The sequence below is a fragment of the Girardinichthys multiradiatus genome, chromosome 3, assembly GCF_021462225.1.
Source record: "Girardinichthys multiradiatus isolate DD_20200921_A chromosome 3, DD_fGirMul_XY1, whole genome shotgun sequence".
NCBI classification, from domain to species: Eukaryota; Metazoa; Chordata; class Actinopteri; order Cyprinodontiformes; family Goodeidae; genus Girardinichthys; species Girardinichthys multiradiatus.
The window spans coordinates 48,554,314-48,570,970 of record NC_061796.1 but is presented as its reverse complement, the minus strand read 5'-3'; the positions used below and the strand labels follow the sequence as shown (position 1 = coordinate 48,570,970).

At 43.0% G+C, this 16,657-nt stretch overlaps 1 protein-coding gene across 1 annotated transcript; it reads right to left on the bottom strand.

Annotated features, from left to right (window-relative positions):
- On the bottom strand, positions 1 to 13,129 carry LOC124865743 (protein asteroid homolog 1-like). The gene is made up of 6 exons (XM_047361113.1): positions 13,003 to 13,129; positions 11,510 to 12,330; positions 10,857 to 11,162; positions 10,524 to 10,728; positions 8,900 to 9,038; positions 1 to 424 (listed from the first exon to the last, which is right to left on the bottom strand). Exons 1-6 carry the CDS (start codon positions 13,127 to 13,129, stop codon positions 1 to 3), a joined length of 2,022 nt encoding a protein of 673 aa, XP_047217069.1.
- Positions 13,130 to 16,657: the final 3,528 nt, after the last annotated feature.

Here is a 16,657-nt window from a genome sequence, read left to right as displayed (position 1 = left end):
TCAGAGGAGGTCCCTGCCCCGACATTCCTCCTTACGGGCCAGTTCTGGTTTCTTACACCTGTTGCTCCTCTCCTTGGTTCTGTACCGTGTTCTCACCAGAAGTTCCTCCTCCAGTTGCAGCTCCTCCTGTGCTGTGATCGCTGCCTGAGCTTCCTTTTCTGCCTCCTCATCTTGGTGCACAAGGAACAGCTGCTGCAGGTCGGTGCTCAGGTCCTTCAGACTCTGCTTCTGCTGCTGATCGGTCGTCACTTTCTGATGGTTCTTTGAGGGCACCGACAGCTGCTGAGCATGGAACTGGAGAACCATGGAGAGCATGGTTTGGTACAGCTCCACACTGCGCCTGTCGCTCTTCAGGAAGGTCTTCAGGTCTCCACCGGTCCTAATCATGTGGACCAGCTGGTGGACCAGCGTCCCCTGATATAACCTAGAACAAAACAGGAGTTTAGATCATTTACCTTCAGAACCTTCACTCATTGGTTAAAGGCTTTTTATTCCCTTGAGGGAAACATTCAGTTCTGCTAACCAGGGTGGAGTTGACTGACAGCTCTCATCCGAGATAGATAGATAGATAGATAGATAGATAGATAGATAGATAGATAGATAGATAGATAGATAGATAGATAGATAGATAGATAGATAGATAGATAGATAGATAGATAGATAGATAGATAGATAGATAGATAGATAGATAGATAAAAACATTTCCAGGCGGCTGCTGTGCTGGGCGCGCATGAACCTGCTCTCCATCAGAACAGTGTACATCCCCGGCGTCCTGAACAGAGGAGCGGACATCATGTCCAGAGGTGGTCCTCGTCCCGGGGACTGGAGTCTCCACCCGAGCTGATTGTTCAGATCTGGAGCAGGTTTGGGAAAGCAGCAGTGGATCTTTTCGCCACACGGGAGAACGCACAATGTCAGTTGTGGTTCTCACTGAGGCCACGGGAGGATCCACCGTTAGGAGTGGACGCCTTTGCTCACAGCCCGTGGCCGAAAACGTTCCTTTATGCTTGTCCACCAGTTCCGCTGATCCCGCGGCTCCTGGACCGAGTCCGAGAGGAACAGCTCTCAGTGATTCTCGTAGCCCCCGAGCGCAAAAGTGCGCCATGGTTACCGACCCTGCAGCAGCTGGTGTCAGGTCGCCCATGGCAGCTGCCGTGGAGAGAGGATGCACTCCTCCAGGCGGGAGGGGCGATCAGGAGCGTCCCAGAGTTAGGTCAACATCTCTGGGTCTGGCCGCTGAACGGGAACGCTTAGAGAGGCTGGGTCTCCTGCACGACGTGGTGCGCCCGATTCAGGGGACACGATCCGCCTCTACCACAGCGTCATACGCATCAAAGTTTTTCAGCGCTGGTGCGCAGAGAAAGGCGTGGAGCCTTTTTCATGTCCATTAGGCTGCGTGCTGTCATTCCTCCAGCAGCTGATGAACAGGAAGTTAGCTTTCAGCACCATTAAAACTTATGCTGCAGCTATTTCTTCCTGTCAGGAGGGTTTTGGTGACAGAACGGTTTTTAACCACCCGCTGATGAAGCGTTTTCTGCAGGGTGTACGTAGACACAGACCCGTGTCACGCCCTCTAGTCCCTCAGTGGGATTTAGCGCTGGTCCTGCGTGTACTGGTTAAAGCCCCGTTTGAGCCCTTAGATCAGGCTCCACTTAAATTTCTGTCTTTTAAGATATTTGTTTCAGCACTAGAGGCCTTTATTTTTGATAGTAGGTAGAGAGGAAAGAAGGGCAAAGAGAGAGGGAGACATTCGGCAAAGGTCGTCAGGACTCGAACCCGGGACAGCCGCTTCGAGGACTATAGCCTCTATATGTGGTCGCGCACTTAACCCCTACACCAGCGTCACGCCTAAATTTCAGTCTTTTAAAACAGCCCTGCTGTTAGCTCTGACATCTGCAAAGAGAGTGCGCTCTCTGTCGCTCCTTAATGTCTCAGAATACGAGCCGACGGCAGCTCAGCTGTGCTGCGTCCTAACCCTGCTTTTACAGGATCGGCGTCCTTTCTGCTCCATTACCGTAATGCATCTTGTATGCGTGACGCTAATCTTTAAGAGAGAGCTGGTGTCGGCTCACTTGACCGCAGTTTTCTTCTGTAGAGTTGATGTCTCCTCACTGAAGCGACGCTGCAAACCCTGCAGTTCGAGCAGAAGTTCAGAGGTGCGGGGTTTCAGAGTCTACAGCTTTAGTCAGCGCTAACCAATAGGGAAACGTCTTACAGCGTTCGTCTTTAGGCCCCGCCCAGGATGTTCATGTTTCCAGAACTCAAAATTCTTTGAGTTCAACCAAAAACAGAGATCGTCAAAACCAAAAGAGAGTCGTAACCAAAGATTTTTGACATGCGCAAATAAAAGTTTGTTTTGGAAATAACTTTTTTCTCTTTGTGAGAAAAAATGAGTCATTTTAATCAAAAAACGTTTTTTCAAACAATTTTTTTCTCCCCAAAATAAAATATTCCATTTAAAAAAAATAATCGTTACAACTCTGAAAGTTTTGATCACAACTTAATATTTTTTGATTGAGATTAATTTTTTGGTTGATTGAATAATATTGAGAGAAATTTACCTCCATACGCTCCCAGCGTCTGTTCATCCATTACAGAGAAAACTCTGCAGGAGGTCCTCTGTCCATCTGTCCAGCACCTCTAACATTGGCTGTGAGGCTATTTCACACACTTATATTTCCTCTGGATTGGATCCTCCAGAGAATCTTAGAGCTCATTCAATCAGGGGGATTTCATCCTCCACGTCTCTGCATGGAGGAATGACAGTGGAGGACATCTGCACAGCAGCCTCATGGTCTTCTTCATGCTCATTTATTTGTTTCTACCTGCGAGATGTGTCAGGTTTCTCCATGACTCATTCTGTTCTCAGGGTTTTGACGGAATGATTATTATTTCGTTATTGAGTCACCCTTCCTGCATGCTGACGCAGGGTGCCATAATATTTATTATCAGCCACGGTTTGTGACTTATGATGTTATTGTCACTGCGGCTGTATTTCATTAAGCCTCTGTGTGAACAGAGGTTATTCTCCTCTGTTGTGTTATCTGTGGCCCACGAGGTTGTTATGCTGCATCATTACGCATGATCCAGTTGCTGATCTGTCTCCACGTCCCTCATGGAGATTTTTGACCTGCTCTGCTCATTGTTACACTGTTACAGTTAGTAACCTTCGGTTTCCTATTTACAGCAGCAGGTCTGTTATCTCAGTCTTTCCCTGACCAGAGATATTCTCTGTTCATTGTGATGCGCAGGATGCTTGGAGTGCGTAATTACACATTCAGAAAGCTGAGTTTGGTTTCACTCATGCGAGCAGATGTTTCAGTTGTGGTCTGGATGGACCCAGTGAGGCATAGACTACATCCTGCTTCACCTTTAACCCACTAGCGATAGCCTTAAAGGCCGAAGCCTAAACGAAATAGAGCATTGGTTACCTGTAACCCCAAATTCTAGGAGTATAGGCGCAGCCCTTTAAGCTCTGGGCCTCACTGGTTCCTGAAAGGCTGAAGAAAAAAGCTATTTGGGAGCCATTTGTCCGGTCTCACCGTAATTGATATGGACCGGGGTGGGGCCCACACAGCAGGTGGTTGTGGACTAAAGGGATAAACCCACTAGCGATAGCCTAATGGTGCGTTCATACCGAACGCAGATTCTGCGATAGCAGCAGCCAATTTACATGTTATCCCTATGTAGAGGCGCGTTCAGGAGCGGCGCGGTGCGAAGGACACGTTGCGGAAGGCACACCGAGTGAAGCTGGAGCGAAGCGAGAGCGATGAACGAGTTGAAAGATCTGAACTTTTTCCTAAAGTCGCGTCAACCAATCAGGGACTGGATGTGGCTGTGATGTAGGGTGAAGAACCGCAGCGGAGAAGAAGTGGTTGTCAGTGAAGATGGAGGACCAGATCATAATGGCGGTGTGCAGCAAGCCAGAGTTGTATGACTCAACTAATTACTTTTACCGAGACAAGTACAGAAAGGACCTGGTTATGTTTAGGCACAAATATCTTATATTTAGGAGATGTGGACATTAAAAACCGACTGTTTTTTATTTACTCACCGAAGACAGATGGACAGGCGTTCAGCAGCGGGGATACAGCGCCGGTAGTTGGTGTCTCGGAGGCCGATTCATCTCACAACGCGGGGCAGCAGATCTTCGAACTGGGTCTTGGATAGACGGAAGTACCGCTGAAATCAACCGTCATCCAGACGCAGCTCCTGGAATAAGTGGTGGTAATCTCCGAACTGTTCCCGTCCCTGAAGAATCTGGTGTTTTTCAGCTCTCCACAGGTAAAACACCGTGATTATCCGTCAAATCCATGTCGGCCATGTTCAGTTGAAACCAGCAAGCAGCAGATAGAAGCTCCTCCTACTTGATGACGCGGCGAAGCGTTGCCGCTTGTTGCCAGATGGCAACGTGGAGTTCACGCAGAATGTCAAGCAGACAAAAGCACACAAATGAGGCGAAATATTCGCAGAATCCGCGTTCGGTGTGAACGCACCATTAAAGGGCTGCGCCTACACTCATAGAATCTGGGGTTACAGTACGTAACCAACGCTACAGCAGTAACGTGCAGTTCAGCCGGCCTACAGAACGAGCCCCCCCACAGCTACGGAGGTTAGCTGCAGTTAACCCTTTGTTCACTGTGGATGTTTTTCTTCAATTTTGTCGCCCTGGACAACTTTTCCTCAGCACGGTTCAAGTAAGAGGTTGGTGTTTTGGGCAGAGAGAAATAGTTTAGAATGAAATAATTTAAACAGTTTTCCTTTTATGTTGTTTGGTTTTGTTTATGTTGAAAACTCAGCTATCTTAGTGCTAGCAGATTATCTGTTCAGTTTGTGTGTTCTGTGTTTGTGTTTTTATTAAAGTTAAGACAAACTTTATTTAAAGGGTGATTTTAAACAGAAGATCAGCCATAACACGCCGTCCACGCTTATACATTTTAACCCTTTTATTAACGGTATTTGAAAGGTATGTTTTTGATTCTGATGATAAGCTATAAGCTTCTTTTGTTAGCTTAACTGCTAACAGCTAAGAACACGTGCTTGCTGCTAAGATCATTTACCCAAAAAGGTTGCTAGTTTTCAATCTAGAAAATAATATTTCCCTAACTATTATTTTACTATTTCCTTAATAATATTTCTTTAAATATTATTTTAATAAAGGCAGTTAATGAGACACCGTTGAGAATTAGTCATCCAGAAGGTTGGTTTTATTCAGCAGATCATTATTTAAAACATTATTTTATTAAAATAATATTTTATCTGATCTTACATTATGAATGGTTGTCTAAACGTTGCTGATTATTGTCTAAGTTAGTTCTAAGACTAACTTAACTTCATTTCCAGATTCTTCAAGATAATCCTTGGTTCTCAAACATAAACATTGCATGGTAATGTTGCATCACTCTTTTGGTCATAATTATCAATCATCTTTAATCAACTTGTTTATATTGTACATAGTCCATTAGTCTTCATTATTCTTTAATTCTGCTTGGTAGTTTAGTTGGATTGTTTTAGCAAAGTAAAGAGTTTGTTAATTGAAATATGTTTGACTTTGAGTTGACTTATTTTTGTTAATAAATTCTTGTATTTTAAGAAATTGTGTGAATTTATTCCATATATGTGCAGAGTTTATGCTGTTCAATAATGTCAGAGCTCGTCTCACACCTTTCTATTTTGTCCTAACAGCCTTACTGGGCTGGTATTCACAGGACAACCCTTAACAGACCCAAATATTATTTGATAAAATATGAAAGTATTAATATTAAATATTAAATGATCACGTTCTTATTATTGGAGACTTTAATATTCACACGTGTTGTCCTGATAAACCACTGGTAAAGGACTTTTTGACCTCATTGACTCTTCTTGGCTTGGCTCTTCACACAAGCGTATCACACATTGGATCTGGTTCTGTCATGTGGTCTGCCTGTGTCTAACATGTACATCTGTGACTTCGAACTTTCAGATCATACGACTGTTTTATTTGATGTTGCTTTTAAACTCTAGTTAAATCTTGGATCCATGCTCTCGCTGTCTGATATTTAATTCTTCGTCTGGTGCATAATTATCTGCGGTTCTAATCAGCTCCCTGTCCCTCCTGATTTCTTCTTATCTCCTGGTTTGATTGTTCCTGTCAAACCTTCCTGGACTGTGGTTCCATTAAAAGCCAGGCAGTCCAAGTCTACACCTGAGCCTTGGTTCAATGACTCATTTTGTCGGGAAGAATCGGAGGTGGAAAAAAGACAAACTGCAGGTGTCACATCAAATCATGAAAGAGCGCTGGCGTCTGTACCAGACACCGTTAGAGAGAAAATAACATATTTTGAAAATGTTGTGTCATCCAGTATGAGGGGTCAAAGTAACAAAAATGAACTTGAAATGAACTGAAGGTGTGAAATACTGACCATGGTAAAATTTAGTGCCGTAAATACAATAGAATCCGTAAAATTGGAGGTCATTAAAATAATAACAGGGTAAATATTAATGTTTTAAATATTAAGGTTATCAAATTTAACGTCTGTTTTCATTCACTGCCTTGATTTTAGCGCGTCCATTTTTACCATTTCAGTTTTATCGTTCATCGCGTTCACGGCATTATTTTTGTTACTTCCAGTAGATCGAAATACGTGACAGCGGAGTACTTGTAGTCCAGAGCCTTTCGATTCCGATCTACCGGAAGTAACAACAATTTTTAAGTTTTAAAGCCCACCTTAGTATTGAATCAGCATTATTAAGAGTCAATACGAGTCAAAAGACCATTATTATTCTTTGGCTTTTAACGTTCCCTTCCTTAAACCACCACCTTAACATGGTGGTGGGGTTTGAGTCCTCGAATGATAGAGGCTATGTTGTCCGGGGCTTAAATGCCCCTGGTAGGGTCTCCCATGGCCAACAGGCGCTGGGTGATGGGTCAGAAGCCTTTATGAGGACTACCACGAGGCTTGTGATGTCACCCGACTCCCACCCAGGAGTCGGGCCTCAAGGGGGAACCAAGAGGGACTGGTACTAAGAGGATCTCCGGATACTTAAACTGGGTATAGGGATAAGGAATATCACCTCGCTGGGGGGCCAGGAGCCTAAGCGGGAGGACGAGAAATTTTGGCTAGATATAGTCGGGCGGGTAGGAAGGTTGTAATAGTGCAATATGCTCGACTACCATGGCTGTCAGGTGTTCATTGTATTCATCAGAGACAGTTTATTATGGATTATTCTTTTTTTAATAACATTTCATTTGTAATAACATTTGGCTAAATTGTACTTTTAGTGGGCAAAATGCCAGCTCCGCCTGGCACTTTGCCCACTAAAAGTTTTGTGGAACATATATGCTTCAACTGATTCAGTCCAGATTTGCTGTAGTTATAGTCCAAATTTTGATGACCCCCCACTGAGGCTTCTGCTGTGTGTTCAAAAGGATTTTTATGATGTTTTGTAATGTTAATTAATTAAAAAATGTGGCGAGGCTCAAAATCTTTTTCTTTTTTCTTTGTTTAATCATAAATAAATCAGACGGAGTAACAGTTACAATAATGACCCACTGGAAAAATATTCTCTAATCTCTTACCTTTTTTTAAGGTACCAGAAGATTGCATTTAGACCTTAAGAACTGTGGAGCTACACTTTTACTTACTATTACTTACTATTGTTCAGTTATGTCATTTCAAGCTAAATTGCTTACAGGCTAGTCTTTTAATGTTTTTATGCTATATTTTTATATTTCTCTTTTCTTTTAATGTATGTTTATAGTTTACAGTTATGTGCGGCACGTTGTTTCAGCTCAGGTTGGTTTAAAGCTCTTTATAGATAAAGTTGGTATAGTATAATAACGGTTCAGGAAGGGGACGGGTTCTGCGTCCCTGAGAAGAACAGTTCAACATGGGCTTAAACGTCATTTAGAGAAGAAGAAGTCATTACATTTGAGTGTTTGGATCTGCATTCAGGGACACAGAGTTTTAGTTTTGGAGATGTCCTGTTTTCTGACGGAACTAAAACCACAGTATGTCCCTCAGCATACCTCCAAATTAGTTAGGTTCCTGATCGAACCGGTGTAACCAGACCTGGATACACCGGTTCTGTCAGGAGGAGTGTGCCAAAATTCCAGTAAATGAATGTGAGAAGCTCCTGGAAAGAAACCAACAACATCTGACCCAAACCAATTTTGCAAAATAATAAAGGAGATGGATGGAAAGTTCTGAATGTGAGGAAAGAAATATTCTCTCTGCTTATTCTGATGTTTAGCAAATTGAAATAATTAAATCAATTTATGCTTACTGACCTGAAACAGGAAGTTTATTCTGATTTATGTATGTAAATATCTGGTTCCACATGTGTACAGTAATGATGAGGGGCCCCATGTCAGCTCCAAGGGGCCAAAGAAAAAGATTGTATTGCATTGAATTAATGCACTTTTACTACTAAACCATAAATCTTCAAAGTAGTCTGCCTGTTTTCGACTTAAATAGGCGCCGTACAGGAAAATGCCATTTTCTGTTTCCCATGACTCAGCATGGCAGTGGTGTATGGGGACAGCTGGAGTAGTTTCAGATACCAGAACAAACCCAGCAGGATATTAGAAATGCCCCAACCTAACTTGTCACTGAAGTTTCAGGTTAATGGAGCTGACAGTCCGATTGTTTCTCAGCTTCTGATTGGTCGTTACATCCTTCAGCTCCCCATCCTGAACAGGGAATCTGATCAATTTGTTCCTAAAGTTTAGATTAGTAACACCTCTCAGGTCGATTTGAAGGTTTGGTGTGTGCTACTCTAAGCCCTCAGATAAAACTAGGCCCAACACACCCAGAGCTCAGAGAAGAAGTATTTAACCAAATCTTTGAGGTATTTTTTACCAAAATAACCTCCAGACGTTTAATGAAGACTTCAGGAAACTGTGTGAACTTCTCACCCTGCGACGTCTGGTTCAGGCAGAGGGAAGTGCAGCAGCTGGTTCAGACGGATGCTGTCCCTCAGACAAGCCTGCCACTGGTTGAAGGCATAAGCCACACGCATGTCCACCTTCTGTTTATGGCCGTTATTCTGCAAAGCTGCAACACAGGCGTACAAATACGAACCAGTTGTTTTACGGGTGTCTTTATGTGAGTCTGCTCACCTGAAGAACAAAAACTTTGATTAAAAGCTAAAAACTTGAACTTTTTAGTGTAGAAGCAGAGCTAAAATAAAGAAGTTCATGATGAACAGGAGACCTAACGTTAGCACCTTTTCATCCTGTTGTGGACATTTTCTTATAATACCCCATTTTTACCAACACTGTTCGGAGCCCATTCCGGTTCCTACTCCTGAACGTGATTTTGAACCGGTGGCACGTGTTTCCACCAACGAAAAGAGGTTCCAGAGCGCGAAATCTGGTTCAACAAGAGCTTCAAATAATACTTGACGAATGAACTGTAACGTCACCTGTGGGCGGGTCGAAGCTGAGGACAATAGAAGTAATAAATACAGCAGGGAGGAGGAAGAATGTACCATACAAACAGAATTTATGTTTGCAGAAACACACTAAACAGGCATTGTATAACTAATAGTTTCCATTACACTCGCAGATGCTGAACACATGCAGATGAGAACATTGTACCTGCTGTTGTTCTTGCACGGAGCCTCCGTCTCCATTTCTGTACTAATTGTAGTTTATAGATCCTCTCTTTTTGCATTAAAAGGAACACTGAGCAGCTCAGGCAGCTCCACTGTCTTGGTACCATGCTGTGTAGCACCTACTGTTGATGCCTCGTGCTTGGTTGCCAAAGCTGGTAGAAACGTCCGTCAATGCTCAACAGAACACCAAAGTTCTAAGGCACCTGAACCGAACCGGCTTAAGAACGAGAGATCCTTCGGTGGAACAACTATTAACGATTTACCAAGCACTTTCTACTAGCTTCCTAAAAACAAGCATTCAGGGCTTTTTTTGTAGCTTAAAAGTAAATAAAATGTGTTGCTGCTGTTTTGATGCAACTGCATGTGTTGGTATTTTCACTGTTAAAAAGAAAAGAAGGCTAAGAAAAGAATCTGGGTCAATAAAAGCAGCTGCTTTGGTCAAAGGCAATAGAAACATGTCTTTAATGTATTTTCTAGACGTAGAAGACTTTGTTTCTTATGGCATCAGACATGTAAGGGATTTCCTTCTTTCTATATGATCAGTAACTTGAACCATCAGGTGCTTTTCATTAAGTTCTCACTAAAGACCTTTTCCAGGGAATGCCAGAGTTTCCTTGTTCATATTTACTGCTTCCATTTGGGTTCACTCCCTCACCTATGGACATATTACAAAAGGATACCTTACCAGGACCTAACACTCCAGACAACACCTCCCCCAGCATCCTAATAGTACTCAAACTACTCCAACAGGTTGGCGTAGCAATGCTGCACTGGGATACCTCAAAACACAAAAATAAGCCCTAACAATGTCTAAGTACCCAAAAAACTGCCAACAGTTTCAACATCATTATTAGTTCCGTTCTAATTTAATATGGTGTTTACAAGTTCTTGTTCTATTTAGAGCCTGGCCTGGTTGCAGTTACCTGTTCTGGATCTCAGCATGTTCCCGTTGCTCATTCCCAGCAGCAGCGCCTCGAGCAGGCTGAGGTCTGGAGGAGGCTGCGCTCGTTGCATCCAGTAGCAGGTGACGGCTGCTGGGAGTTTTAGCTGAGGTGGCAGGAGCCTCAGAGACTCCTCAGTCCCTCCCAGAGCTTCTAGTAAGACCTTCAGACGGTCAGAGAGCGCCGCCTGGACTCATCATGGTGGAGGAAGACCATTAGTAAGGTGTTTAATCTATGAAAGCTCTACTGAGGAATATTTCTGACCAGTAGGAACCTGAATGATAGAGTTATTGCCTTCAGTTTGAATGAAATCACCTCGTTCAGGGAGTTAAGTACGAGACTCTTGCCGACATTGGTGGACTTTGGTTTGACTGGGATGGATGTCACCAGGAGACCCTCTCTATCTATTTCGTCCACTTGAATGGACTTCCTACTGCCCAGCAGCAGCCCGTACATAACCTGTCGGAGCAAACTGGAGGTCAGGTTGGTGCTGGGTGAATCTTGAGGCTCAACGGCACCACCGAGACCTATCGTCTGGAGCCGCAGCACATCCAGGACATATGGAAAAAGCCGGGCTTGAGTCAGAGGCAGCAACATCCAGTTTGGAATGAGGTCAGCTTCCTAAAAGAGAAAACACTTTCAATTCAGTGTGAAATGACTTCCAGCCTTCACTATCATCATCAGCCCTGACTCCTGCTCATATCTGGATCTTCCAGAAGGATTTTTCAATAGATTCAGAAGATTCTGGATCTTTCATTCACTTTGAGTGTGCAGTTGTAGATCTGAAAACCTGATGAACAACAGAAGATTTCCCTACATTTTATAAAGTTCATGTATGCACTGTTAAACATGACATTCAACACCACTCCTGGACTGAGGTTTTAACAAGCTTTGGGTGTTCAGGTCTTTTAGGTTCTAGTTGAAGGTGTTCTGCTATAAACGGGTTTTAGAAATAAGCATTTCATCACCTCTTCCAGTGCTGGGAACTGAGGCGGTGCTCCATGAAGGAAGAACCTGCTCAGAGAGCTCCGACATGGCTGATAGTCCTCCATCCCCAGATGTAGTGTTTGCAGGACCTCCTTCTTCTTCTTCTCGCTCAGTTCTCCCATCAGGACCAGTGCTGCCTCCAAGGCATCCTGAGGGTCCTGGAACTTCTTCAGCCAGCAGACCAGCCCCTCCAGGCGGCTGGAGGTCTCCCTGCCTGCTGGGACAAACTGAACCCAGTTGATCCCTCTCAGCTTCACATAGTCGTTACCAGCCAAGGCGGCAAAGGTCGGCATGAGCTGGTGCTGGAGTCCAAAGGAGGCACAGAAGCTGGAGGTGTAGTATCTCCTACAGGAGATGTAGCTCTGAGAACCGCTCTGTTTCACCTCCTTCCACTGGAAACCAGAGATGGGCAGAAAACCAGCTGGTAGGTTGAAGATGTAGAAGTCACTGTCGTTGGAAAGAACCGGGCACTGCCATTCAGCGGCCAGGGCCGCTATCTCTTGGTCAGCTTCCTCATAACATTGGGCCACCGGAACCTCCAGCCGGGCCAACGTCTGTTTGAAGACCAACTCAGCCATTCGAGGGAGAATCCTCATCTGTTTTCCGCTGACTGCTGCTTGATGTGCTCTCTGGACCCGATCTTCAGACCTCTTTGCGACTGTTTCCACCTTTTTATCAGTTACATCAGAACCTCCATCCAGAACCACATATGGAGTGATCTCACAGGTTCTGAGAGCTGTGATGAAATTCTCAATCAGGTTCCTATAGGCAGCATACTCCCCACCATGATTCTCATCCAGACCTGAAACAGCACAGAACAGAGAGATCAGACTGCTGACCAGAACCAGAACCCTGCTGTCTTAATGGTGACCGGAACTGGTGACTAAACACTCATAACCAGTTATCATGAACACTCGACGGCAGCTGTGGCTGCCAAGGGCAGAGCAACCGGTTCTTAATCTTTTTTTGTATTGAACAGGTCATCTCTGTCTGATATAAAACATTTCAAAATATGGAAAAATACTTTTCCAGAACTCAGGAGACACCGGGCGCTCCTGTGCAGATTATGTGTAGTTTTGATTTTAAATAATTCACAGAAGAAAAGCTTTCAAACACTCAAACTGTCGTTCCATGAATGTTTTATCTGGAAAAATGTAATCAGCGACCGCAAATAAAAGGAAATCTGATGAAATGAGCTCACTCCTTCTTCAAACGTGAGAGCAACATATTATATACATGTTTGGTTTCTATTGATCAGTAGCTTCTGAATAATAGGTTCAGCTTTGAACAAACAAGAGGACAACAGCAAAAAACTAATAAATGTTGGTGTAAATGAGGTACAATAAAAATAAATAAAGACCCAGGCTTCACCTCAAATAGAAATTTACTGAAATGACAACATCTGGATGATTTAACTGGTGATTAAATGAAGTCACCATATTCACTTTGAAATGAATCTGCAGTTGAGTCTCACCTGAACTGAAGTACAGCAGGTAATTCAGGTTGCAGCCGTCAATCACCAGCCGGCTCCTCCTGAATTGGACCTCCCGGTAAATCATCTGGTGGTTCTTTAAGAAGGTCGTCAAGCCCTGAACACCCATCTTCAGTGTTTGTCCTAACATCTCAGTCAGCCTTGGTATACCTTCCCCGTTTCCTTAAGTTTCACTTTCCTTACTTCATGAGGAGTCACTGACTGACAGGTGCTTTGACAGTAGGGTTAAAAATAAATCATGCAAACAATGCATGCAGGATGGAAACATGATACCTGATGAACCTGTAAATAAGGACATATAAAAACTAATATGTGTAGGATAAAATTAGAATGATCTCAGTGTTTGACCTGGATGTCTGACTGGGATCTAATGATTGTTTTCTGTAGGCCTAGAAGGTTTGAGTTCAATCCTTTCTGCTGGCTGTATGGCACTTAAGTCATATTGGTAGATATATGAATTTATACAGAACCTTGTTACAGTAAAATGCACCATAAAGCAAAAACAAACACTTCTGTGTATTTTACTGAGACAGACTAAAACACAGCAGCAAAGGGCAAAGAAAATTATTAATTTCAAAATAAATATCTGTGCATTTAGTTAAGCCCCCTGAGTCAATACATCAAGTTTCAAGTATTGCCACAGATTCTCACGTCTGGACTTTGACTAGGCCATTCTACCACATAAATCTGCTTTGATCTAAACCATCCATTGTATCTCTGGCTGTATGTTTAGGGTGGTTGTTCTGCTGCAATGTCTTTTGCAGCCTCCAACAGGTTTTCTTCCAGGATGTTTCTGGATTTATCTCCATCCATCTTCCCAAGTCTGACCAGCTTCCTTGTCCCTGCTGAAGAAAACCATCCTTTCTTTTCTGCCTCACAAAGCATTCTACATACAGTCCATAAAAGGGACTTCTTCCATATCTTTGCAGTGTCTCCTTGTGACTAACTACAAAAATGACTTTTCTGGCTTTCTTTCAATAATGGTTTTATTCTTTCTTCTCACCAAAGTTCAGATTTGTAGAATGGATGACTAATAGCTGAGGACAGATCATCTCACCTGAAGCATGGATCTCTGCAGTTCTTCTGGTGTTACCATGGACTTCTTGCTTGCTTCTCTGATTAATGCTCTCCTTGCCCAGCCTGTCTACTGTGTTCCTTTTACTTCATGATGCTGTTTGTTCTCTAACAAACCTCTGAGGCCAGAAACAGAACAGCTTCATCCAGCTGGACTCTGTTTGCTGATTAGGTGGCTTCTGAAGGCAAAAGGTTGCACTGGATTTTAATTCAGAGGTATTGGAATAAACGGGGGCGAAAAGCAAATGCAAGCCACACTTTTTAGATTTTTTATTTGTAAAAATGTTGAAAACCATGTATGATTTTCCAGTTCTGCACCAGATAGAACCCAAATTCACCAAAGTTGGTGTTTGGAAAGAGAAAAATGTGGAAAAGATTGTGTGAATACTACTGCTTTGAATACTTTGGAAATAAAAAGTGAAACCTAACAGAGGCTCTGAGGAAGAATAAAGGCCAGCTGATAACAGAATCAGCTGATTATTGCCTCGCTCCACAGACGTGACCTCTTGTCACTATCTAGTTGATGAAGCCATAAGCTTCACGCTCTCCTTTTCTTCTTGTAATCCAGGTGACGGCGAGACAAAACAACTGCATCCTCTCCAGTAGGTTCACCTGTTTACTTCAAAAAAAGAATTATACAGACAAAAATTACCCTCCACATCTAAATAAACTTGAACTGAACTTAGCCTTTTACATTACCAGCCCTAAATTGTTATCAATGTCCTTGAAACAATTACTCAAGAAGTGTGAACACTAATAGAAGGAGCCTAAATAATCTTACTAATACTGAGTAAAACAAGTCCATGTCCTTCACCTCAGTAATAACGTCACCTCTTTACTTCAGAACAGCCCATCAGTTATATTTGGTTCCTAAAGAAGACATTAAGAAGACGATTTGCGTACTGATCATTCTTCTGAAATACGCCTGGTGGTAACTCATGTTTGACCTTAAGCAACAAAAGATGGTTGAGTGTTCATGGTTGAGGGATCTAGGTCATTGAGGTCTGATAAAGCCTTTGTAATGGGCATGCTGTTTATAACCTCTTCTGCTTCAGAAAGCAAGGTGTGTAGGCCTTCTTTATCCAAAATCTGCTCTTTGACTTTGACATTCAGGATTAACTGCTCCCAGGTTCCTTTGTGGTGAGAACCTGCTGGTGGATTGAAATTCCATTGAACACCTCGCTATTGCAAGTGCTTCTCTAAATTGGTTTTGCTCAATTCTTTGTTTGATTTTTTATTTTCACCGTCAGCCGATTTGAAGTTGGTTCTATTATCTGAATAAATCTCTCTGACCTGTCCTCTTCTGGCAAGAAATCTTCTGATTGCGTTGAGACATGCATCAGAGTCAAGTGAAGAGGCAGCCTCTAGATGCACAGCTCTTGTAGCAAGACATGTGAAGATAACATATCTCCATACTTGACCTCTTCCTCTTTTCACTAAGAGTAATCAACTCCAACTCTTGTAAATGGAGGATTGTCAGGCAGGATTCAGCATGTCAGTAGATTTGCCATAAGTTGCTTGCCAGCGGTTCCATGTAGTCTTTTACATATGAAGTGCTTGGAGAGAAATCTCCTGATGACTCCTGTTGGCTCCAGGAATCCAGAATCTTTGAAGTAGTTGAGCCAACATGTGATTCCTTCCTGTGTGTGCTGTAATGTCATGTATGTATCTCAACACAAGCCTTGTGATGTGTAAGTCCTTAGGCAATATGACTTGGTGCGTGGTGTCATCAGGCATTGCTGCGCGGTTCAACCCTTACAACTTCCTCTCGAAGCACAGGATTCAGCATAAATAGTGAGCTACATTTCTTTACTCTTTGCTGTTCCATCAGCATCACCAGATCTTTGAAACTTTGCCCTTGACAGAACTTAATGATTTCTGTTTCTGCTCCAACCAAGTCATAACATGTCAGATTCTTGAAAGCCTACTTGAACTCTGCCATCTTGTTTTATGGAAGGCAAATACTATAATGACCATCTTCTAGCTTCACAGATTTAGACACCATGCTCATAGATTGATGATCATCCTTGGACATCTTGATGGAGTCATTTTGTCCAGCATCAGGAAAGTGCTGCTTAAATTGTAGTTGCCAGAGCTCCTCCAACATTCATATTTAACTGGTTCATCAGTGACTTTGTGGTAAATAAAGTCACAGCTACCTGGATCCAAAAAGGCGCATGTGGTTACCATCTTGGTTCCTTTTTGTGCCTTGACACATACTGGAATGATCGCAAGAATGCAATCTTCCCTACTGGCCCCGGTGACACCAGAGTTGTCAGCTGTTTGTACCAAAGCACTTGATACAGATTGCTGTTCACAACTTTCCTTTATTGGTTATTCCTTAGCGTTTTTACTTGTAATATGTAAAAATGTCAGGTAAAGTCTTTAGCATTCTTGAAACTGAAGCTTCTGTTTGCAGCTGCTACTCATATGACCATGCTTCAAACATGCAAAACACAAACCTTTGCTCCTCAAGAACTCAATCTTGTCTTTGTGTAGCATACGCTTGAATTTTTTGCAGATTGTGAGGATGTCCTGCTCTCCACCACAATAAACACAAAGT